Source organism: Amyelois transitella, chromosome 2 (assembly GCF_032362555.1).
Source record: "Amyelois transitella isolate CPQ chromosome 2, ilAmyTran1.1, whole genome shotgun sequence".
NCBI lineage: Eukaryota > Metazoa > Arthropoda > Insecta > Lepidoptera > Pyralidae > Amyelois > Amyelois transitella.
Genome location: NC_083505.1, coordinates 11,752,433 through 11,775,585, shown reverse-complemented (window position 1 = coordinate 11,775,585; position 23,153 = coordinate 11,752,433). Strand labels below are relative to the sequence as shown.

Below are 23,153 nucleotides of genomic sequence, written 5' to 3'. Positions count from 1 at the left end.
ACAATGGTAACTCGTAAGTTTACAATCATTCTTCAACTGTTTTAAAACGAACCGACCACAGTCCGTTTAATTATCAGATTTTTCATAATAAACCTATCACGTCACCCTGCCTTATCTTAATTTCATAACCTGAAAAATTTCAAATACTTTCCTAAACTTTTCACTGACCAAGTCTCTGTTATAAGACCAATTATCTCTCGTTATACTGCTTAGAATGTAATCGAAGGTTTGGTTGGGTTTTGGCTTTTTACCATGTAAAACGTTTACCTGGAAGTTATCGGCCCGCGGAATTCCTTTGAAGGTTTTTAAGTGATGAGGCTTTAAAGCACATTCAAGATCTCGGTTACTATTCTCATATATACTCACTCAAACGGCGAGGCGGATAACCATTCAATACGAAATAAAAATAAATGTCTCGCCAGTTTTGAGTAAGCTGAAATGTTGAAAAATAGCACCCCGACTTTATAGTGTAGGATACGCAAACCGCAAAGCAAGACAGGGTGACAATATTATAGGAAAACGTTATGCGGATAAAAGCTATTAATATTTCTTTACTCCACTTACCTCAAACATGTACATTTTTAAGGAATTGTTGGAAAACGAGTCAAATTAAATATTTTGAAAATAATTTACTAACGACCGATATTATGTTAGGGCTCATCATAACCACCACTCTATCTATCTGATTTATCAGCGAAATGAAATGAGCTACAATCTATAATTTTATAAATAATAATTGCACATTACAATTAGGTAGTTTGAAAATTATTTTCACAATTTTATTTAGCACTTATTCCGATCAACGTTCAATTATCACAATAGCATATTTAATATAAAAAAAAAATAAATAAAATGTACATCCCAAAAACCAAATTTCGCCTACGACTTAGCTCAGAGCGTTCCGCCTCCTTAAATTTGTAGATTTATATTATTAGTAGGCAAAGAATCTTTGATATTATGACCACATACTCCCATTATGTATAATTTGACATGCAATACTGGGATATAATACGGACAAGTTGGGTAGGTCGTACTCACCGCTGCCTGGGTGTTTGACTGCTTTGACAGGGTGAACTTCTAACATATTGAAGAGATCTGCCAGCATTGCTATTAAATTTTGTCGCATTGATCTGGAAATCAAATGAAAGTATCGTTAGTTACCATTAAAACCCCAATGCAATCAGCACTGTTACAACTAGAGCCCCATAAAAATAAAATACAGCCCAAGAAGGTCGGCACAAGCACTAGGTAAGGATTTTAACTATATCTACAATTGAAGGAGAATCTCTCCTTAAATAATTATGGGGGGAGGGAGTCAGTCTTGGCTCGTCCATAGACGTACCTATTGAAACAACTGCAGTCCGCTGTTTTTTTAGATCGACTTTCCTTCTGATTATTTTCAGAACCTTTTAAACGAACTATGACACTCACCCCTCATATAAGTGACGCCCTACGGCATTATAATATGAAACACATTGTGAGGCTAACAGTTCTGTCAGAACTCGTAATCTAGCATGAGATTGTGCCGGAAGTATTGTATGGACGCCATGCGTCCCACGCGTCCAATGACCAAGGTCTAAAAGTACCGATTATACCATTGTAATAAGCGACCAATGACACTCACCCCCTCATATACGTGACGTCTTCGGGCATCATATGGAACACGTTGTGAGGCAAACAGTTCCGACAGAACTCGTAGACCAGCATCAGGTTGTGGAGACAGTCCTGTATGGACGCCATGCGACCCACGCGGACGGAACTCCGTGGCAATGCTTCGGGACAGTAGAAGGAGATGAGGGCAGCTAACGCCGTGCCGTCGCACAGTTCTTGCAGGTTCGTTACCATTGGCACGTGGGATGAGGGGTCCTCCTGGAATTAAAAATGATATGATGAGATGAATAAATCTAATCAGAAGAGCACTTGGCCGTGTGGTTTCTGGGAGAATAGAATAGGAACACCCAAATTTTATCTCTGGATGACCCAAGAGGTGAGTTAGGAGAAAATAGAATCTGAACGAAACTAAAATACACGACAATAATTAAGCTATTCAAGTTTTGTTTGCAGACCAAACAGTTCCTCTGTGTAAGATGTGATTCTTTAAGATTTATCCACAAAAGGAGTCAATCTACGTGCAGTAAATTTTGCTGGGCGCAGTCCGAGGCTGACTAGCGCCGAATAATAAGGTTTAAAAAATTTACTCTCATAAAAACTGTAGGCGAATCTCTTCCATAGAAATGGGGCAGTATTCTATATGATGGTATCTCACCTCGGCCTTGTTGAGAGCCGCACAGGCCGCGTTGATCCAGCACAGGAGCCCGTCTTCGTGCGGCACATTGCTGGGCGCGGCCAGCGGCTGACTAGTGCCGAACCGCTGCGCCGCCGCCGACACGCGATCCAATGTGACTACTTCCCGCGCGTAAAGCACCATTAGTGCTTCTATGACTGCCATGTGTGCACTCTGGAAGAGAGAAAAGTTATGTCTATCGATTAGATTCGGAGTCTCATTAATTCAGTTTCGTGTGTAGAGTCTGTCTAGCGAGTCGTGGCATAACAAACCCCATGGAAAATTTGCGAATTACTTATTTTTTAACATTGATTATAATACGAAAAATACATTTCGATATAGCCTGACCAGTGTCGTGTCGTGTTTCCAAAAAGTGTGATAACAATCAAGTAAATTGATATATCGTAGTACATACAGTTCACAACTATAAAAAAATCACTAAAAATTAGTTATTTAGAAGTACATTTTTCTTGTGCAATTAAAATTGGTAAAAGAATTTAAGGTTGTAGCTACAGCATTTTGTCATATCTTATGTTTTGCTTTTGGACCATTTTGGAAATTAGTTGGACGTTTAACAATATTACGTGACAGGATGCGAGTTATAAGGAAATTATAAAGCATTTTCAATTACGTCTGCAGAAACAATATCTACTGAATCGCTTTCTCACGGACTAAATAAATCTGAAATCACATAACCAGATGAAAGGTGTTCATCAGTGTCACCAAAAAGAAGCAATTCCGATAAAAACATTAGAAATATAAATATTATGTAAAAAATCAGATTAATTTTTATCAATAAAATACTTACCTAATTCATTTGTTTACATACTACCTACACAAATGTTTATTATAGTAATACATAGATAAGATATCGTTTATATTGATTCACATTGACCTTTCTATTGATTTTTAGCATGTCAACAGAATGTGGTCAATGTTATCTTTCTAATTTAGGTATGTAACACACCTACGCGTAATATTTATGACCCATAAAGTAGGTAGTCGATTAGTCGCGCTGTCGATATTAATTTTAATCCCAGTATGAGGGCAAGAATTTATTGCTATTGTTGCAATACTTCGAATACAAAAAAAATCATATTAGAATAACGTAGAGTTAAAATACAAATTATATTTATGTATTTATATAACAAATACAATGAATGTTATTTATAATCGAGGTTCATTAGATTGCAAAATCAGCCGTTGGCTTCGGAGCCGGTGGTCTGTGAAAGACAAGATATTATGTATTTTTTCTACTCATTCCGCTCTACATTACTCTTTCTCCTCAATTTATAGACCTTTGGTCAGATGACTGTTTAACCGACACACGCTTTTTAAAGTTGTTGAAACCCTAGTATGTGTTTGTCTGAAAAAACTGTATTACTTACCATTCTCAAGGGGTAAGTCTGATATGGACCGTTTTCGTGAGTGCGCAAACGGGAACGTGTTAAGAATTTTGTAGCAGTTGAGATTGTGTGTCTTACTCGTACAAGAAGGTGTTACTCACCATTCTCAAGGGGTTAGTCTTAGGCGACCAACGCCCAAATATCACAATATAAAAAATTATAAGTAAAATGTACATTCCAGAAACCAAATTTCGCCTACGACTTAGCTCAGAGCGTTCCGCCTCCTTAAATTTGTAGATTATTATTAGTAGGCAAAGAATCTTTGATATTGTGTCTCTTTTTTTTGATGTTGTGTGATGATTGTGTGTCTTATAAGAAGGTGTTACTCACCATTCTCAAGGGGTTGGTCTGAATGAGGACAGTTTCCGTGAGCGCGCAGTCCGGCGGGTCTGGTACGTGGACTCCCTTCCTCGCGAGCGTCTGGAGGATGTTCCAGTGGTTCAGGCTGTGGTAGTTCGGATCTGAATACATGTTGGCTAGCGCCAGGCAGTACAGCTCCGCATTCGCTAAGCCCCCCACTATAGGAGGCTTGAGGTGCTCTTGGTCCTAGAAGAATGAGAGAAAAATGCTTGAGTGTTTTTTTTTTATTTACACATATTTTCCTCTCTTCTAGCATTTGTTTTTTCAGAGGAGTAAGTTGAGCGTACTTCAGTCTCGTCTATTTTCTAATAGTAATTCATATTTTTTGCTATTTACATTGATTCATATAATCACGTCTATATCTCTTGCGGGTTAGCCAGGCCACGTTTAGCTGTTAGGCTTAATTATAGAATTGTATTAAATAGTGACTGGTTGCTAGCTCATAAATAGAATCCCAAGCCTATCGTATTTACAAACTTCCAAAAGCAAATCTCGAAATTGAATTCTCGAAACTCGAAAACACTGCATTGCAAATGAAAACGTTAGAAGCCCAAAGAATTTTCAGGTAAGACGATATGAGTATTTCAGAGTAAATCGCTTGCACAAAGGCCGATAGAGAAGAGTATTAATCAGAGACAGTTGGTGCAAATATCTGGGAAATAAATGCAACCCGCAGCGAGATTGCAGTATGAGGACAAAAGGCGGTTCGCCCGACTTTTAATATCGTGTTGAAAGTGGACCAATGTCATGACCTATTTTTCTTACACTAAGCAGCTTCTGTTTTATCATTTTAATCTATAATGATCTCGAGAAGGCATTGGACTGTGGACATAAGAGTCTTATGAAACAAAGTGGCAACAAAGAGCTAAGCTAATAGAGTTGATATCCACAAAATTTGAGTGATAGGAATTCCAAGCAAATCAAGATTTTAAAAGTGTGGCGTCATCAATTACGTCACATGTAAACTGTCAATCATAGCGAAGGAATTCACGCGCTCAGCCAATAGCGAAGCGAAGAATCTAAATCGCGATTACAAAGATTTCACGGAGCTTAAATACAATCTCCGACTCAACATCGTCGGTTCCCCAGGCATAAGACCTAGCCTGGCGGTAGATCTTCCCTTTGGTGGCAGTTGAGCCTAATCATCGCTCCCGCTACATAAGTATCGTGTGTTTACTGTATGGTACATATTGAATTACACTCTTTACCAAGTTGTGTTTAAGACTGGGAACAACGTTCTATGGACTGTACAATTTTACTTGTCAGGTAATGTGGGGGCGTTTTCAATTAAATACTTAGCAAAGCCTTGTGCTGATAGTATATACTATATCGGAAACGAACAAAAGTTAAAACATATTAAATTCCCAATCCCATTTGTGGTTTAAGTTGGAAACATTGAAGGCAAACCACAAAAATGTCAGCAGAAAGTCTAGCTCGACCGCAGACGTCGAATGCCTGATAACACCTGCCTGCCTATCGGTGATTTTACAAGATTCACTCAGGTTTGAAATTTAAATGTCACTTATTGTTTGGAAACTTTTGACCAACATTATTTTATATTATTGTATTGCTAAATAGCAATACAATAATGTTTTTCAAAAGTTTTTCAAAACCTTGCAACGGTTTAAATATTTGATGTGGTTTTCAGCACTTTAGAATAGAACCACTCCATATACATTCCATGGATGTCGTAAAATGCGACTAAAATATAGGCAAAAGATAGATAAATAAGCACACAGATCATCAAAGTGGCATTATTAACATCAACAACGTAGATGTTAATAAAATCAACAAAGTGGCATTTTTTTTTCATAAAGTAAAGCGCTTCGTAAACAATAATCAGGTTGCAAATAATTAGATAATACTGTCCATTCGTTTCAAAAATTAATATGTACATAGACGAGTGTTATACTGTTACTATACATTTTTTATGAAACCCATACATATAATCACGTCTATATCCCTTGCGGGGTAGACAGAACCAACAACCTTAAAGATACTGAAAGGCCACGTTCAGCTGTTTGGCTTAATGATAGAATTGGGATTCAAATGAAGCCTATATTCCTACTTTTTATATTAGAATACAGGTACCTAATTTCATATAAAGAGATCTTTGTCAACAAATTGAGAAGATTGATAAGATGCAAAGTTTAAAAGCGTAGGCTTTTTAGATGACATTGTACTTATTTCTGATGATGCAGTCAATCTACAGATTGCGTCACAGTTTTCACTAAGCAGCGAAATTAAATGTCAGCGAGTCAACATTACGTCAACGTTTTTAACGGTGCAAACGCAACAAATGGGTGCGCCGGTGGTGGCAGGGTGAACGGGTATCATTAGTTATGTTTCACCCCTACTATATAAATGGGGATACCATTTATATAAATATCACTAGCTGACCCGGCAAACGTTGTTTTGCCATATAAATAATATTAAATAACGATTGATCAGTTATCGACCAGTGATGAAAAATGATTAAATTACTAAAATGATTATTGAAAAATAGGGGTTGGTTATAGAAGGGTATAAATTTAGGGTTGAATGGTTTCTTTAATGCGACATAAATAAAAAATAAAAATTTGTATAGAATTGTAAAAAAAATTTTAAGGGTGGACAACCCTTAATACTAAGGGGTATGAAATATAGATGTTAGCCGATTCTCAGACCTACTGAAAATGCATGCAAAATTTGGTTAAAATCGGTAAATCGTTTCGGAGGAGTACGGAGACAAACATTGTGACACGAGAATTTTATATATATAAAGAAAAGATAAAGATTTCAATAAATTTTGAAGATGATTCATGGATGTCGTAAAAGGCGACTAAGAGCTATTAAACAGATAAAGAATATACTTAGGATTCTTCTTTTAGGCGATGGGTTAGCAACCAGTCACTATTTGAATCTATGTAATCTTGAATTCCATCACTAAGCCAAAAAGCTAAACGTGGCCTATAAGCCATCTCAAGACTGTTGGCCCTGTCTATTCTGCAAGGGATATGATATATGATATATAGACGTGATTATATGTATACGTATGTGGAGAACGATTCACTTGACCGACACCACTGAATGTGTGAGGGCAATTTTTGAAAATATTACGAGTACAAGCGGAAACTTCGTTTATATGTGAGGCTAATAAAGTGACTGATACCAAAATCCAATCCAAGCATAGACAGAACCTCTACAGAGCCGTCAGATTTAAATCATTGAAATGGTTCTAGCTCTACTGATAAAGATATAATTCTTATTCATAAGGTCATATCATCAAACATCTATGTATACCAAGAGGAAAATATTCACATACAAGGTAAGGTAAAACAAAGTTACGTATGAAGCCATATTCATAAATGGCTGTGTATTGTATTCAATGGAAACTTTCAATACAATTTCAATTGAAACCCGATCACGTATGAATTTACATACATCTTAAACAAGTAGGTACTTCAGTATATTGATAAAATCTTATAATATTATTTTTAAAATTCAAATTCAAAATTTTTATTTATTACTATAGGATACTTCATATCTATACTAATATTATAAAACTGAAGAGTTTGTTTGTTTGAACGCGCTAATCTCAGGAACCACTGGTTCGAATTGAAAAATTATTTTTGTGTGTTTTGAATAGACCATTTATCGAGGAAGGCTTCAGGCTATATAACATCACGCTGCAACTATTAGGAGCGAAGAAATAATGGTTTGGTTTTTGGTTTCACAACATAGTTTAATGCCGCTTCCAAAGCGTCAGTGCAAAAGAAGCGGTAACAAATCGAATGAAATTAAAAAAAAATATTCTAATATTATGATGACATGTGGAGAGGGAAACCGATTAGTGGTACTTATATTCATAATGTAATCAATAAAACAGGTTTGACTGCGAAATCGTCATGACACACATTACCATCTCATTGACGGCGAAGTCAAATCACAACAAGTTGTGAAGCTTAAGTTATTGTATCTTTATAACTGTTTTTATATGGCAGTGTTTAGGGCGTAACATGAAAAATTCACTCAAGCCTCTTTTGAATGGTTTATCACTTTACTATATAAATACTTGTAGTAATCAACTATTGTCTAAAAAGTTGAGATTTTATACACATTAAAATTAAGACCTTCACAAGACAAAAATAAGATATACATATTTAGAAATATCCATCGTTATATGTTTGAAAAATAAAAATTCCATCCTCATTTTAAATAAAATTTTTGACAAATGTTATTTTGGCAATATTCTTTTTTATTTCTGTTTGACAAATAAATAAATAAATTTCATTTATAATCAGCTGGGTAGTTGGTCTGAAGATCTAAATCTTAACTGCTAATAAAATAGCATAAGGATTAAATAGTGGAACGATGTAAAAACTTATGAAGATGTAGATATCACCACTAATGATTCCGTGGAATGCTCAATGACCGAGTGGAACACAAGAAGCCTTGACCCGACCGGGGCAAGAATGCCGAGAATGCAACTAGATGCTAGATGCATGCCAGCATCAGTGACGACGGAAATATTCCGACACGGTTCGAAAGTAACACATTAAAACGCGGCGCATAACCTCAATTCATTTCCCTAATGGAAACCGCTAAATTTAAGATTAGATGGATGGAGTTTAAATCCATTCGCCTTGAACTAAAATGATGCCGCTGCATTTGGGGGTCGTTGACATTTTAGCAGATATAACAGCGCACGTTCTACTAATAGCTGAAGAAACCATTAATAATACAATTTCACGTAAGTCTACTAAGTGTCGTGTAGCAGAGCGGTTGTAGAGTTTAGAGATGTTTATCGGAATTGTCATATAACAGAATGTTATTGTTTGTAAACCAAAATTTAATATAATAAATAAAACCCATTTAAGAAAAGGAAATCCTTGTTACAACATTTGTTGTTTGAAACAAGAAAGAAAAAGCAAATTTAATTAACCTAAATTTAAATGAAAAGATAACACTTATACATAAACACAAGTGTAACAAAAACACACTCGCGTGAAAATTCCAATTTATATTTGAGGCACGCAACATAATTCGTATAGTAAATTTAAACAATGACAGTCTACAAATATATCTTTGCGGGAAAAAGGAAGGAACTGAAATACTGATTAAAGATTTAGAAAACGAGATGACAGTGGTGAAAAACGTACAGAAAATTAACCTGCATGTTGAGTAAATAAATTCTTAATGAATCGTCTAGAACACAAATCACACCTTATCTTGATAGTTCATATTATTATATTCTGCAGTGTCTTCAATTATATTTACTTCGTCTATTGATCAACAATCAAAGAATTTTCTCCCCGCTTCTCTGTTGCGTAACTACAATGCGCATTATTTGATTTTGCGTGCACCAATTAGACTCAATCATGCTTACCATCAGGTAGATGATGAAGCGCATTCAAATTCTCAATACAAGAAGATTTTTAATTTATTAAGTTTTCCATTAGGGTGGAAAACTTAGATACATTCACGTAGGTTCTTGAAATGTACTGTATATAGAGACGCAAGCCGCCGAGACGGCGCCCCTCTCCTTGACCCGACACGCAGACGACACAACGTCCTTTTGTTTTGTTTCTTGTTTTGACATCTCACACTTACAACCTTTACAATGAACTGGTCATCTCGAAGGCATTGTTGCCAGCGAAAAAATATCAACTCCACCAACTATTGTCGTTTCGACCTGAGATTTCTAAGTCTGATGCGTATGCGGAGAATCATGTTTTTATTTCTTCGGTATAATAATGTGTAGCTAACACATAATTAACGAAACTTAATGATGTTTCAAATATAACACCAGTCCAGTTGTAAGTAAGTACAATGCAATATACAGTTTGATTATAACTAAAATAAACAAGTTTAAAGAATTGCTGAAACAATGAAAAAGAGATCAAACAAACTGTTGAAGTCTTCCTTGTATTAAATTTTAACTATTAGAGGAACAAAGTATCACCGTACCATTCACCATTATAAATTAATTAGCAAGACAATGATTCACAATAAGTATAGAGCGATACAGCCTGAGATCATTGAGTCAGTGTCGTATTGAAATGCTGCCGTTGACTCATTGATCGAAAGCCTGACGGCGACACCACAGAATGATAAAAACGTGAGAAAAATCGCGAGACGATCATTGTGAGTACAATACATTTTAATGCTATTTCTGCTGTAAAAAACGTTTGTCGACTCGTGGAAAAAATTTTCGCCATTTGAATAAAAAGAACTGTAGAAGTAGTTTAAACCGAAAAAAGTGAAATGTTTCTTCGATCGTAAAATTATTAATGAAAATGATCAAAAACATAATATTGTAATAGGTTTTACGACTCATTTCGTTTTCACTCTTTATATAGAACGTAAGGAAATTATGTGCCAGGTTGAGAGAATTTAAAAGAATTTAAAATAAAATAAAAGATTAACGCATATATAGCCTCCAACCACTGGCAATATTGCAGTGCAGTTAATTATTAAAAACTTTCAATGAATCGTTATACATAGGCTAGTGTTGCTTGTTCCTAAAGAAATCTTTCCTAGCAGGTCGTACCCGTACCATATATTGCGAGTGAAAAGAACAAAAGATCACAGGTTACCCGAAGGCGGAAGCTGCACAGACTATTTTTACGGAACGACGATCCTATATTTGCCCCGGTGAAACTAGACGAGATGGCAATTTGGTCTTTACTACTTTTAAAATTGAATTCGTAATAGGTTCGTCCCGATTGGAAAATAAAATGCTGATCAATACAATTTACAACAGATCAAGTGTTATTATTGAGATTTATTGAGTACTTATGAGTTCCTGAGGTTATTATCGAAGAACTTAAAAAAAAATTATTTAATACAACTGAACCCTATGGTACTAAAACCAAATTGGTGTAATAACGTCTTGAGAATTAGAATGAACGAAACAATAGAATGGACGTAGGAGTCAGTGACATTCCGAGATATCAATTTGGTGACAGGCTGTATTTACCAAAGTTCAAGTGTTTATTAAGCCTATTATTACTAAGTTTAGCTTCCTATCATCTTACAGTATTCACCATATATATATATCATCTTACAGTTATTAAGAATTCCGAGAATTTAGTGAACAAGACTGGAGTGGAAGCATTGAACTCGGGAATTCTCAGGAAATATCGATCCAATATTTATAATAATTTTCAGTTTTTGCTAAACGAAGCTTTTTTCAAAAGAAATTTAGCATATACGATAAGTGCCAGATTTTTTGTTTGCTTACTCCCTTACAATTGGCCAGATCTGGTTCGAGAGATTTATTTGTATATATCGTCATCATTATGCAGATGATTATAAAAGAAAAACTTTATTACCATAATATTTACTAAAGTATTTCTAAAAGTTGCTTTAAACGATAATATTTAAGCGGGTGTCTCATTTGTAATCTGTAGAATATAGCTCGTCCTTTTTAATTTAAAACCTTAGTATTTAATAAAAAAACTAAAATCATCATCATTTGCTTTAGAGACTTGCACAAAGTGCACCACTGGACCATGGGATTTGAACCTGTTACATCATCATTTTTGTTGTACATCCGTAAACAAACACTAATCGTTTCTGGGAAACTAGTAATTAGAGCTCCAGAAGCAAGTTTACGGGCACCAGTTCCACATACAACTAGGTTAACCGCCCTTCTTACAGTCTTAATAATTGGTTAACTGTTTAATGACCTATTAAAAGCATTTCTTACATATATAGCTCAACATGGTTTTCTAGATAGAAAGCAAGGGACTCTACAGACCCACACCTCTCTCTTATCATAACATGTTTTCGATTACATTCTCAGCTATCGCCTTCAAGCTTGGGGTCTGCAAAACAACATGTGAGTGATTTACAATCTGAGAAATAATAACTAGGTCGAATGCATATCCCTTACCAACCCCATTGATATTTGCACGAAATAAAAAAAATAATTAAGTATAAAAAAACATCACCTATCTCACTCGAGCGTAAAAGAAATATATATTTTTAAAGAATAAGTCGTTTAGATTGGGAAGAAGCTAAGTACTTTCATTCCTGTAATTTCTGCAAATTTACATTAAATATCGGATTTTAAAAGGTTCCACAAAGAATTTACAATTTCTTGCAATCAATTTTCCATTACAATGTCTTACTATCTTCCTCCATTTCTGAATCATAATGTTGATTTCACACACGCAAATGTCACCTATATTCTGATAGCGGATAGCACACTAGTCACCGGTATGATGGCATAGGACACTCCCAAGAACAAATTTCGCACTGAATTTCGATACTCGCGTGACTTCGTACCAACCCCACGTTACTATGGATCGTCCGGATCAATATAAAGCCTACAGCTAAACCTGATGATATAACCGGCTTTATTTCAAGGGCAATGAGGTAATTGTGTTATCAGAGAAGTATAAACACAAAAAAACATTTATAACTGTATATTGAGTTAGTTCAAAGCTAACAGTGTATATAAAAAAATCTCATACCTAAAGTAGATATAAGTATTTTAATTTGTAATTGCTGATAATGATGAAGGTGGCCGGGCCGATTGATATCATAAAATGAGAAATTTTTCATAGACAAATTGGGCCATAAATAAATCAATTTATGGCCCAATTTGTCTATGAAACAAGATGCATGCTAAATTAATTTTCATTTGGATCTTGGTGAAGTTAGAGTATAAAAGTATAAGGGAAACAATCTAAAGAATAACTAAGGAGACTTATAAAACCAAGCCGACTGAAACTTGAAATATTACAGAACAGACGGTCTCTGAAAATAAAACCCAGGCATATAAAAACTTAGTTACTTACGTAAGATTTGCGCACGAAATTGAAGATTTATATTTTATAACATAGTGTTATTAAACTTATCTCTCTATTCCTTCATCACGAAGTAGCATTTTATTGTCAAGTTGTGTTAAGTACCACATCGTCAGAATAACTTTTCTTTTATGAGAATATTGTTATATTTGAATACGTGGTGTGAATAATGAGACGATACTCTAAACACTGTGAATTAAAATTTTTGCTTTAATGAAAATATCTGAACTAATTCTGTGGTATTAAAAGTAGTACGTTACATAGTTGGAAATAAATCTTACTCGATTGAAAATATTAAACATTTCCCAATAAGTATTTAAGACCATTTGTTCTATTTCGGTCATATTTCTCAACCGAATTAAAATATTGTTCATTGAGCAAGTCTAATGGGTGCAATAAGAGTCTGTATTCAAACGCCAAGTCGCGATTGCTCAATAACATTTGATTGATTCAGTAAACAAACGAAGAATAAATGATACCTACTCCCGGAGAAAACATCCCGAGATAAACATATATCATTCATTAGACGTGTATTTACATTATAAATAATTTATTGCTTGCAGACGAAACGAGTAGGCGGTCTCATATACTTTACGGCACACTTAATCGTAACTTTTATTTGTTTTTTCATTCCCAGATTATTTAAGACTTCCGAAGACCGTCAAAATTGAAAATCCAGAACATCAACACAACTAATATGTGAAACTTTAAGAACAAACATTTTGACCTCCCTCCAATAAATAATAATCATAGGCTGTGCATAAGAAGATCCGTGAAAATGGATCAAAGTTTGGCCACGAGTAATTATAGATCTCCAATCCGAAAAATACATACATAAAATCACGCCTCTTTCCTGGAGGGGTATAATAAAAATACATTCGCTAAAGTAAAAAGTTGTGACTTTCATCAGTAAATTCAAATAGGCTAGGAGATTTACATCGAAAACCTAAGCTTAGTTACCACAGTAAGCTTCGTGTGCTTACATAGGGATCGCATGTCAAGATGAATGAGATCGTGTCCCCTTATCTATGTTTACATCGCGAAGGGATTTAACTTTAACCTATCTTGTTTGAACATGGCGCGTTCTAGATACGATATCCCCGTTGTATAACCTTGAAACTATTAATGAATTCGAAATATTATCAAAATTATTTTGCCAGTGTGGCAGTTGTAATGAATTTGCTTTTTGGGTGCATCATTAGATCCAGTCTCAGGTATAAGCCCCGATCAGTTTCAATATGGAATACGACAATTCTGACTTCAATTTACTGTAGGTGTAAAAAGATTAATCACCTATATTGAAAATTAAGATGTCACTAATGTTTTATACTTATACATTACTTGCTAATAAAAAAAAGCAAATTATGTTATAGAGAGCATCTCGGGCCTCTACTAATAAATCACCCATATTTCCCACACTTAAACAGAGCCACGGCTCAAAAGTATCAAAATCTCCGTGTACCTATGTCATAATAAAAGGAACACACAACATCAACTGTAACCCGTTCGACAATTTCAACGCGTACAGCATTCTTCAAATGAGCTAACACTTCTTAATAAGACAACAAACAAACAAACCGGCGTTAAACAATGTTCACATACATACAATTGTAGTGAAATTGGACGTGAGAAATATCGCAGGGTGATGACACGTAACTGACGTGTGTCTAGTTGGTGAAATGTAACTGTAATATCAGGTCTTAAGTGGTCAATAGTACAATTTAACCTTTAGATCTATGACATAATAAAGACTGAGGAAAGCAAATTTCAGAAAAATCGGAAACCCTAAATTTAAATCTAACTATCAAAAAGTATTTACATCTATTATGAACCAAATTAAGTTGGTTAACAATATTATTGGCTCTCAAAATATGATACAATAATATTTCCTAGCTAAAATATGGGTTGCATCAAATCAGCGAGTACCGCAATGCTACAAAATGAATGGCCGCGAATTCTGATAGAAATAGGAAACGTAGCCAGAATTTAAGGAAGTAGAACCGGGAGTCATACCTTTATTACTAATTGTTTCTATGATTGCTTCTGTAAATACAGGAAATTTTAATTAGCAAAATCATTATGGGTCAAATGTTTCACATTCGGAACTCTCTCTCTATCATCTTTGAGTGCACCGGTAGCACCCACCATGGCTATGCTCCAGACCTGGGATCACTTTGTCCGGTATTCTACCTCCTCAATTACAATTACACACATTAATAATTATAACAATCGTACCTCGTGATCCCTATACAGCGGCTCCTGTAGGTTCTCCGGGACCCTGTTATTGAATGCCTTCGACAACAGCCATTTGATCGACGCCCGCTGTTTTGACTGAAACAAAAATAAGATACACGTGAATGTTTTATTAACATAATTGTAAAGCGGAGTTATTACTAATTGTTCTCATTTGAAACTCCAATACATCTTCGTGGAGTCATCACATATTTGTCTACAAAACTTTTTGAATATCTTAAACTATATTTTGATTGATATGTGGGGCAGCAGATAAAGAACCAGAAAACAAATGGATGTTGCTAATGAATGTTTCACACTATTTCAGTACACCTATGTATATTGTACTTTGTTGTTAAGTTTAGTCCTAATGAGAGCAACCAGGCGCCCCATAACATAAAGACAAGACATTACGAGGAATGGAGTAATCAAGCGCCGTGTGCTGACGCTAAATACTTGTGTAAGTAATCTGTGGCTTAGTGCTTCTGGTTTTGTTTAAATATAGGCAGAACTAGGAATAAATTTACATAGAAAATTTTAACACGCTTAAGAATTCTTATTTGTAAATTTTGTACTTTTGTGGTTAGGAAAAAGAGGTCGCATGATAATTCATGCTGCAGCATCACCTTAACTTTTGAGACATACAAGTTCCTAGTAGTAACAAAAATAACGATAGAATTTTTAAGTATTACAGAAGAGTTACCTAGTTATCTATTATTAGGTATTAGAATAAATTGCTTCTTGTCTTTATTTATCAGAGTAGAATAGGAATGTGTTCAATGCACTGTTTTTGTGTTTTTCATTTTGCCAATGAACATGCATACAAACAAGTTGCTAAATAAATTCCAATTAGGTCTAAAAGACATTCAGTCTATCATTAAAGCAAAAAATGAAAAATAAAGATTATCCACGAGAAGGAAGCTATTTGTGGCGATGTCAAGTTTACTCAACCAGGATCTTAATTTGTAAGGGTCAAATTTCTGCGGTTTTCGATACGCGAATCAGAAGTAATAATATGGCTCATTATAATTTTGTGGTGACCGTGCCCTGTGCGACAATTATTGGCAAGCACACTATGGCAACGTCCGCTTATTGTGATCGCATTCAGTGTGTTGTCGGGTCCTTGTCCTGGTTTGGGCAGTCGTGTGAACATTAAACTACTTTACCGGATTGAACTTTAAATTGTTAAAAGTAAAATGTCATTGCTTTCACTACTTGATTTTCTTTAACAATTGTCAGTACAAAAAGAAATCTAAATTGGAATAATATTCACGAAACTTACATTAATCCGAAATAAGCACTTAAAAAACATGCAAATGATCCGTAATGATCAAGGCGCAAGTAACCATGTTGGATAATTAGTACAAAACCAAAAACATAAAATGCAAGTAGCATGATATAAACATTGAAAGGTAATCAGATAAGGGCTCATGTCATGCATGACGCAGGTTTCATGCAATTTCATGCAAAAGGAAAAGCTGCTTCAAGTCAAAACATTGCGATAGTATCCTTATCTGACAATCTAGGGGGAAACACTAAAGTGATGTAAAGAATTGCCATTCAGTTTGTGTTGAACGGACTGGTATGGTCCGATGGCGACATCGAACGAGTATTTAAATAATTAACATGTTTACTACACCGCACATATATTCATTAAATTTATAACAAGTATGTAAATTAATTTATAATTAAGTCAGGGTTATGGAATTATTTATATAAGGCAGAGGTTAAGTCTTATAGCTTAGGTACGACACATCAATTGGACAAAGACCAATGTGAGCTTTCTTGCAAGTACTGGACCAACAAAATTATCTACCTACAACAAAATTATCTACTAAATTATAACAAACAAGCTCTCGCCTCAGATTCCCAATAACTGTAATCTTGCAACAAGTTAACTATACCAATAACAGTTAAAACGCCCACACTATCGTTGCGCTGAACCAGAATTTACAACATTATGAGAATCTTACAACTGCAATGTCTGTAATATACTGCACCTACAAGAACAAGACAAATTATAATACTATGCTGGTTAAATATTATAATAATGAATACACACCACATAATGTGTATACTTTATATTTTCATAACAAAGTGCGTTATAAAAACATTAACTAATCATTCAATAGGAGTTCCGAGACACAAAATGTCACGGTAGAAATTCTTATTCGTAATTAAAAGTAGTAAACGAAGAAACCTAGTAAAATTCGTTCTGGGTAAATTATCTTAAAAAGAAGTAGCTGTACAAATTGTATTGCGCCCTAGAGTTAACTCCACATTTGCGATTCCGGCAGACCTGGGTTTTGGCAAGGTCATTTAGGTAATGGCGCACCACAGATTGGTTTCAAGCCCTTCTGCACACAGAAAATTTAACTTTACGAGGGTTAAATTCAAACCTCAAAACTGTAAGTGTGGTCAAAACATTTAAAGGATTTCAAAGATTACATTTTGCAACAAAGAGTTCGCCTTGAACTCTGAACCTGACAAAGACAATTAGGTAATATCATTAACCGTTCAATGACTGTCCAATCTGAACGAGACATCGTCACGCAAAAGCATTCACGCTGCGAACGCTGATCTGTTATTACATTAGAACAAATTGATGGTTAAACACTTCTTGTAGATGCTGGTGCTGATATCGAACGCGAGGAATTATAATGGCTGAAGAAATTTAATTGAACCACTGGTTTATTCGCTCCGTGAAACAATGGGATAGATCAGTTTTATAAAAAAAATTATTTATACATATTTTATTTCTGAAGAGGTTTTTGGGTGTGGGTTGTATGTTGATAGCAGAAAATCGACATACGTATTGTGTTAAAAGTAAAATATATTTCTGTGCGGCTAAAAAGTAAAGGCAGACAACAAACTGATATTGAAATTATGGAAATTGGCATGCGTATAATGTGATTTACACGTAGTTCTTCTCTCTCAGAACCAGGGACAACTTGTATAAGATACATGACATAATTAACAAAATTGGTTTAGTATCACATCACACAATTCCCTTAGGTCAATATACAAAATGGAACCATATTAGGGGGGTGGTATGAAGAGAAGAGATGCTAACAATTCCGAACTGAATCTTTGAAGTCATGCGAAACGCATAAACAAACGTGTCGACATTCTGAATCATAATCTGAAATACGACGACAGGAACCCGTCGAGAGAAAACATAATAAAAGAGTGGGAGAGCTATCAATAACAGCATCAGAGCGCCGACAAATCATAAGACAGAAAGGTCGGCGCGTGCCGGCGCATGCCGCCCGGGTAAAAATAGGCCGATGCAGAGACACTCCCAAATAGAAGCCACTTCGACGAACACTCGGTAAGGCCATAACTAAATTAAGAAAGGCAAACAAACATTTCTAAACTTTTATATTTTCCAATAGATAATATAGGATATTTGAGATAAGCAGATAAACTAGAATATTGAAATGAAAATAAATTGATGGAAATCACAAACATTTAAATTTTATTTGAGGCGATTAAAAATAGTATAAATGATAATTTAAAAATCTAAATTATAAAATTGTTATGTTGGCATCGCATATATGTGTATTTATGCGTAAACTTAATTTATTAGTGGTACAACCAGGTGTTTACTTGAATCAAAACACATTTACATTCCATTTATTTTCATAACTTGTCAAATTACTCTTTTATAAACCGTCCGAATTATGAAGCATCCGATATTAATAAAACCGACAAAAATTCACTAATTCTTAAAGTCTGTTTTATGAAATTTGTGCCCAAAACAAAATTCAACTCAGCGACTTCAGGGAGCGTTTCGCTCGTAAAGCGTCTATTAAAGTACTTTCATGCGCCACGCTATAACATATAGCAAGTGGAGCGGGCAAGCCACTCTCTACACTCAATTCGTACTGGTTAATTGCTGTACAATTAGCGAAGTCACCACACACTCGCATTTCACTCTCTCCCGTGGCTAAACTAACAAGAGGCTTCGTCGCTGAGGTGCAGTTGACCGTGCCTTCATTGGCGGAAGATGCCACTTCCTGCCAGGCATCAGACTTTGCAAAGAAAACAATCCAAGCGTTGAACAGACACATTGACAATGACATCTGATGCTATTATTAGATTGATTCAGATAGTGTAGATCCGGAATATTATTTACGATAGCCATGAGAGATCCGTGTGGTTCCCGGCTCCAATAGAAAAAAGAATAGGACCACTCCATCTCTTTCCCATGGATGTCGTAAAAGGCGACTAAGGGATAGGCTTATATACTTGGGATTAACTTTTAGGCCATATATGCCAATCTAAGGTCTGCCGCGCCGATGGATGCATGGCTAGGGGCGAGCCTAGTCTCGAGCGTGCCACTTCCGCCATGGGGTTGGGCGACCCCCAGGTAATGGCTAGCCTTACCCTGGCATGCGGGGCTCTGCTGGGGCGGACAAAATTATTCCCTTGCGTCTCGTGGGAATCGCATGGATGCAAATTTTTTGAAAGAGCACCTAAATGGCGGCGATGATGTCCGCACCCCATCACGTCTCGTTCCCGGCGGGAGCGGTATGCGGTCTGCTGAAAGCCGCTTTGCGACGATGAATGTAAGAGGAGGAATGAAGGATAAAATTGAGGAAGTATGTCAGATGATGGGTGAAAGACGGTTGGATGTGTTGTGCGTGAATGAAACGAAGCGGAAAGGATGCGACGCGACGCAGCACGGCCCTTACACGGCGTATTGGTCTGGAATTTCCAGTACCAGCCGAGGCTGTCAAGGGGTCGGTCTAATCCTTTCTGCACGAATGGCTGAGTGTGTGAATGAGTATGACTGTGTCAGCCCTCGTCTTCTATCGATTAGGCTGAAAGTTGGAATCACTCGGATCTTCGTTTTAGGTGTTTATGCACCGTGGGATGTGGGTTCGAGGGGTACAACATCAGCAAAAAGCGAAAACGAGGAGTTCTGGAATAGTGTAAGAGAAGTATTGAAAGTTACCAAGCCAAATGAGAAGATTATTATGTTAGGTGATTTTAATGGATGGGTGGGTGTAAAGCGTGATGGATATGAAAAGGTGCTTGGTGCGTTTGGTGACGAAAAGGTGAATGATAATGGAAGAAGTGTATTAGAAATTTGTCTAGAGTGGGATCTTTTTGTGTCGAACTCAATGTTTCAACATAAAGAGATCCACACCTATACAAGAGTGGAAGGTATTTTAAAAAGTATGATAGACTTTGTGATTGTAGATGAAAGATTGAAGAACAAAGTGCTGGATACCCGTGCATATCGCGGTGCTGGCATTGACTCGGACCATTTACTGGTGATATCCCGGATAAGGGGTATCTTCAATCGCTGGCGGCACAGGGTAAGGGAGCAAACCAGCGCTTTGGAAAGAGTGAAAGTAGAAAATTTGCAAGATATGGATGTAGGTAAGAAGTATATTAATAGACTGAAGGATGAAATTGAAGATTTAGATGAGAGGAGCAATATTGAAGATGGATGGAAGGAATTTAAAGAAAGAATTGTGAAAGTAGCTGTTGAAGTGTGTGGTGTAAGTAGAAGAAGGAAAGGGAAAAATCACAAAAATGTGTAGATGAGTAAAGATGTGCAAGAACTTGTGCGATTAAAGAAGAAAGCATGGCTGGATTTGTTAGCAGCAAAAGCTAACTTAAGAATGCAAGAGGTTATAGATGAGGATGTGAATGAAGCACGTAAGGAATATAAAAAAATGAAAGATTTGGTTAAGAAAGCTGTGATTAGAAAGAAAGAAGAGTATAAAGAGGATTTTGATAAAAGGCTATCAGAAGACTTTCAGTCAAATCTGAAAGTATTCTGGAAATCCGTAAGGTCAGCCCGAGGAAAAACTATAACCAGAGAGCTGACTAGGATCAGATGCCAGGATGGTAGCGTTGTGAAAGGAGAAGAATGTGTGCTAAAGATATGGAAGGACTATTTTGAGAGTTTATTTGAAAAAAAGGAAGAAAATAAGAAAGAGTTCTGCTATAGCGAAGAAAAAGAGAATGAGATGGAAGGCGAAATTGAAATGTTTGAAATTGTGGAAGCACTTAAGAGTATGAAAGCGGGTAAGGCTGCCGGGTATGATAGAGTGTCGGTCGAGATGCTTAAAGCAGGAAAAGGCGTCGTAGCTAGACAGTTGTACTGCCTTTTCAATTTGTGTTGGAGAAGCGGCCGAGTACCAAAAGATTGGTGTAAGGCTGTTATTGTGCCACTTTACAAAGGAAAAGAGTCACAACTGGACTGCAAAAATTATCGTGGTATAAGCCTGCTTAGCGTCGTCGGCAAATTGTATGCTAAGGTATTGATTAATAGAGTCAGGAATGAAACTGATGACAAAATATGGGATGCTCAAGCGGGATTTCGAAAGGGAATGGGATGTACTGATCAGGTCTTTTCTTTGCGGTGCATAGCCGAAAAGTTTTTGGCCAAGAGTCAAAAAGTCTATTGCACTTTCGTGGATTTGGAAAAGGCCTATGACAGAGTTGAGAGGAATGAATTGTGGTCAGCACTCTCTATGCATGGGGTGAGCAGTCTCTTGATACGAGCACTGAAATCCTTATATGAGGATTCGAGTGCTTGTGTCAGGATAAACGGAGCGCACACTGAGTGGTTTAAGATTGAGAAAGGTGTTAGGCAGGGATGTGTTGCGTCACCGTGGCTGTTCAACCTATTTATGGATAGTTGTTTGACAGATTTGAAAGAGTCTGAAAGTGGATTAAGGATGAATGAATTACTCGTCAAATGTCTGCTCTATGCCGACGATCAGGTTATACTGGCGTCATCAGCGGAGGAGTTACAGGAGATGGTAAACTGTATGCATGAAGCTTTAAAAGAGAAAGGAATGAAAGTGAACGTAAGTAAAACTAAAACACTGGTTTTTGAAATGGAGAAAGAAATGACAGCATGTAATTAACATTATAAATGTTACGATTTTGGATTTAATGATTATTTCAGAAGGCTAATTTCAAGTAACAGGAACCACTAACGAAACGTTTCATTAACAATTTAAATAATAATTTCTTTATTTCTGTACCAACTTAGATCAAACATGTTTGTGACCGAGATCTCCTTTTAAGTAAGGAATTACCTGTGTTAGGAGATACCGCTCTTCAATAACAACAAGTATTTAAGTTTACGTAGTACATCATTACAGCTAAAAAATTTGATGATTATTAAACTCAAAGAGGTGCATTATAAAATGGTAAAGTTAACGAAGCAATTAGGATTGGATTGAGGCTTCGGACCAGCCGCTGGGAACTGGAAAGGTGCGTTGGCACCTGCACCCACGCGAGCCAAGGAGGTCGGCGCCCACGCCACACAGCCTCCCACAGACAGCTTGCAGTCCTGTTTTTACCTCATACGTCAAAACGGGATAACTAAAAATACACTTAATAAACCGTATCGATTGTCTCGAATGTTTGGCGATCATTTCGGACAGTTCTATTAAGGATCTTCGAGGCAACAAATAAAAGTTAATATGTGGATTGGAATGCACACTCCTATTTCTACTTCCCACAATAAAATCCTCAAAAGCTTATATTCAACGATCGATAAACCTGACCATGAGACACAAGTGCCGACAATTTGCCTTGTAAATGATTGTTTATCGTTAGAAACAAGTGAAGCAAACAGGCGTTTATTTCCATACATACGGAATGCATTAGTGAATTAGTGTCGTGTTTACAAAACTGTTTTAATTCCCAAGGGGAAGTTGAATACGGCATTTTAATGCAGCAAAGTCGTCCTGGTTGAGTGGATGGCAAAACAAACTATTCTTAAAACGGCCTATTAATGGCAAGATGATCAAGAAAGCACGCGTGGAGAGTAATTAACGCTGTTTTTTGTATGAGGACTACAAGTATGATGTAGTTTTGAATATAAAAACAAGATCCTCGCTTTAGTTTTTCTACTGACATCTGCATTCACCATACGGTGTACATATGTACCTACATCAAATTAATTTTGAGATTCACCTGTTGAAGGTGGACATTATTCAAACAAATATTGATGTTGCAAATTTCAAGTCATTGAATTTCTTATTTAAGGCAAAGGAAGACAGCTGACATTGTGCTTCAAAAGTTTCATCACGATTC

At 36.1% G+C, this 23,153-nt stretch overlaps 1 protein-coding gene across 10 annotated transcripts in view; it reads right to left on the bottom strand.

Annotated features, from left to right (window-relative positions):
* The window catches only part of LOC106143694 (patronin), a 68,468-nt gene that overhangs the window by 32,250 nt on the left and 13,065 nt on the right, over positions 1 to 23,153 (bottom strand). For all 10 annotated transcript variants that reach the window (XM_060946947.1, XM_060946940.1, XM_060946959.1 and 7 more), the window contains exons 2-6: positions 15,084 to 15,179; positions 4,021 to 4,236; positions 2,267 to 2,458; positions 1,625 to 1,869; positions 1,039 to 1,130 (exon numbers count right to left, since the gene is read on the bottom strand). In XM_060946947.1, coding sequence (XP_060802930.1) covers positions 1,039 to 1,130; positions 1,625 to 1,869; positions 2,267 to 2,458; positions 4,021 to 4,236; positions 15,084 to 15,179 — 841 coding nt within the window. The remainder of the gene's footprint in view (positions 1 to 1,038; positions 1,131 to 1,624; positions 1,870 to 2,266; positions 2,459 to 4,020; positions 4,237 to 15,083; positions 15,180 to 23,153) is intronic.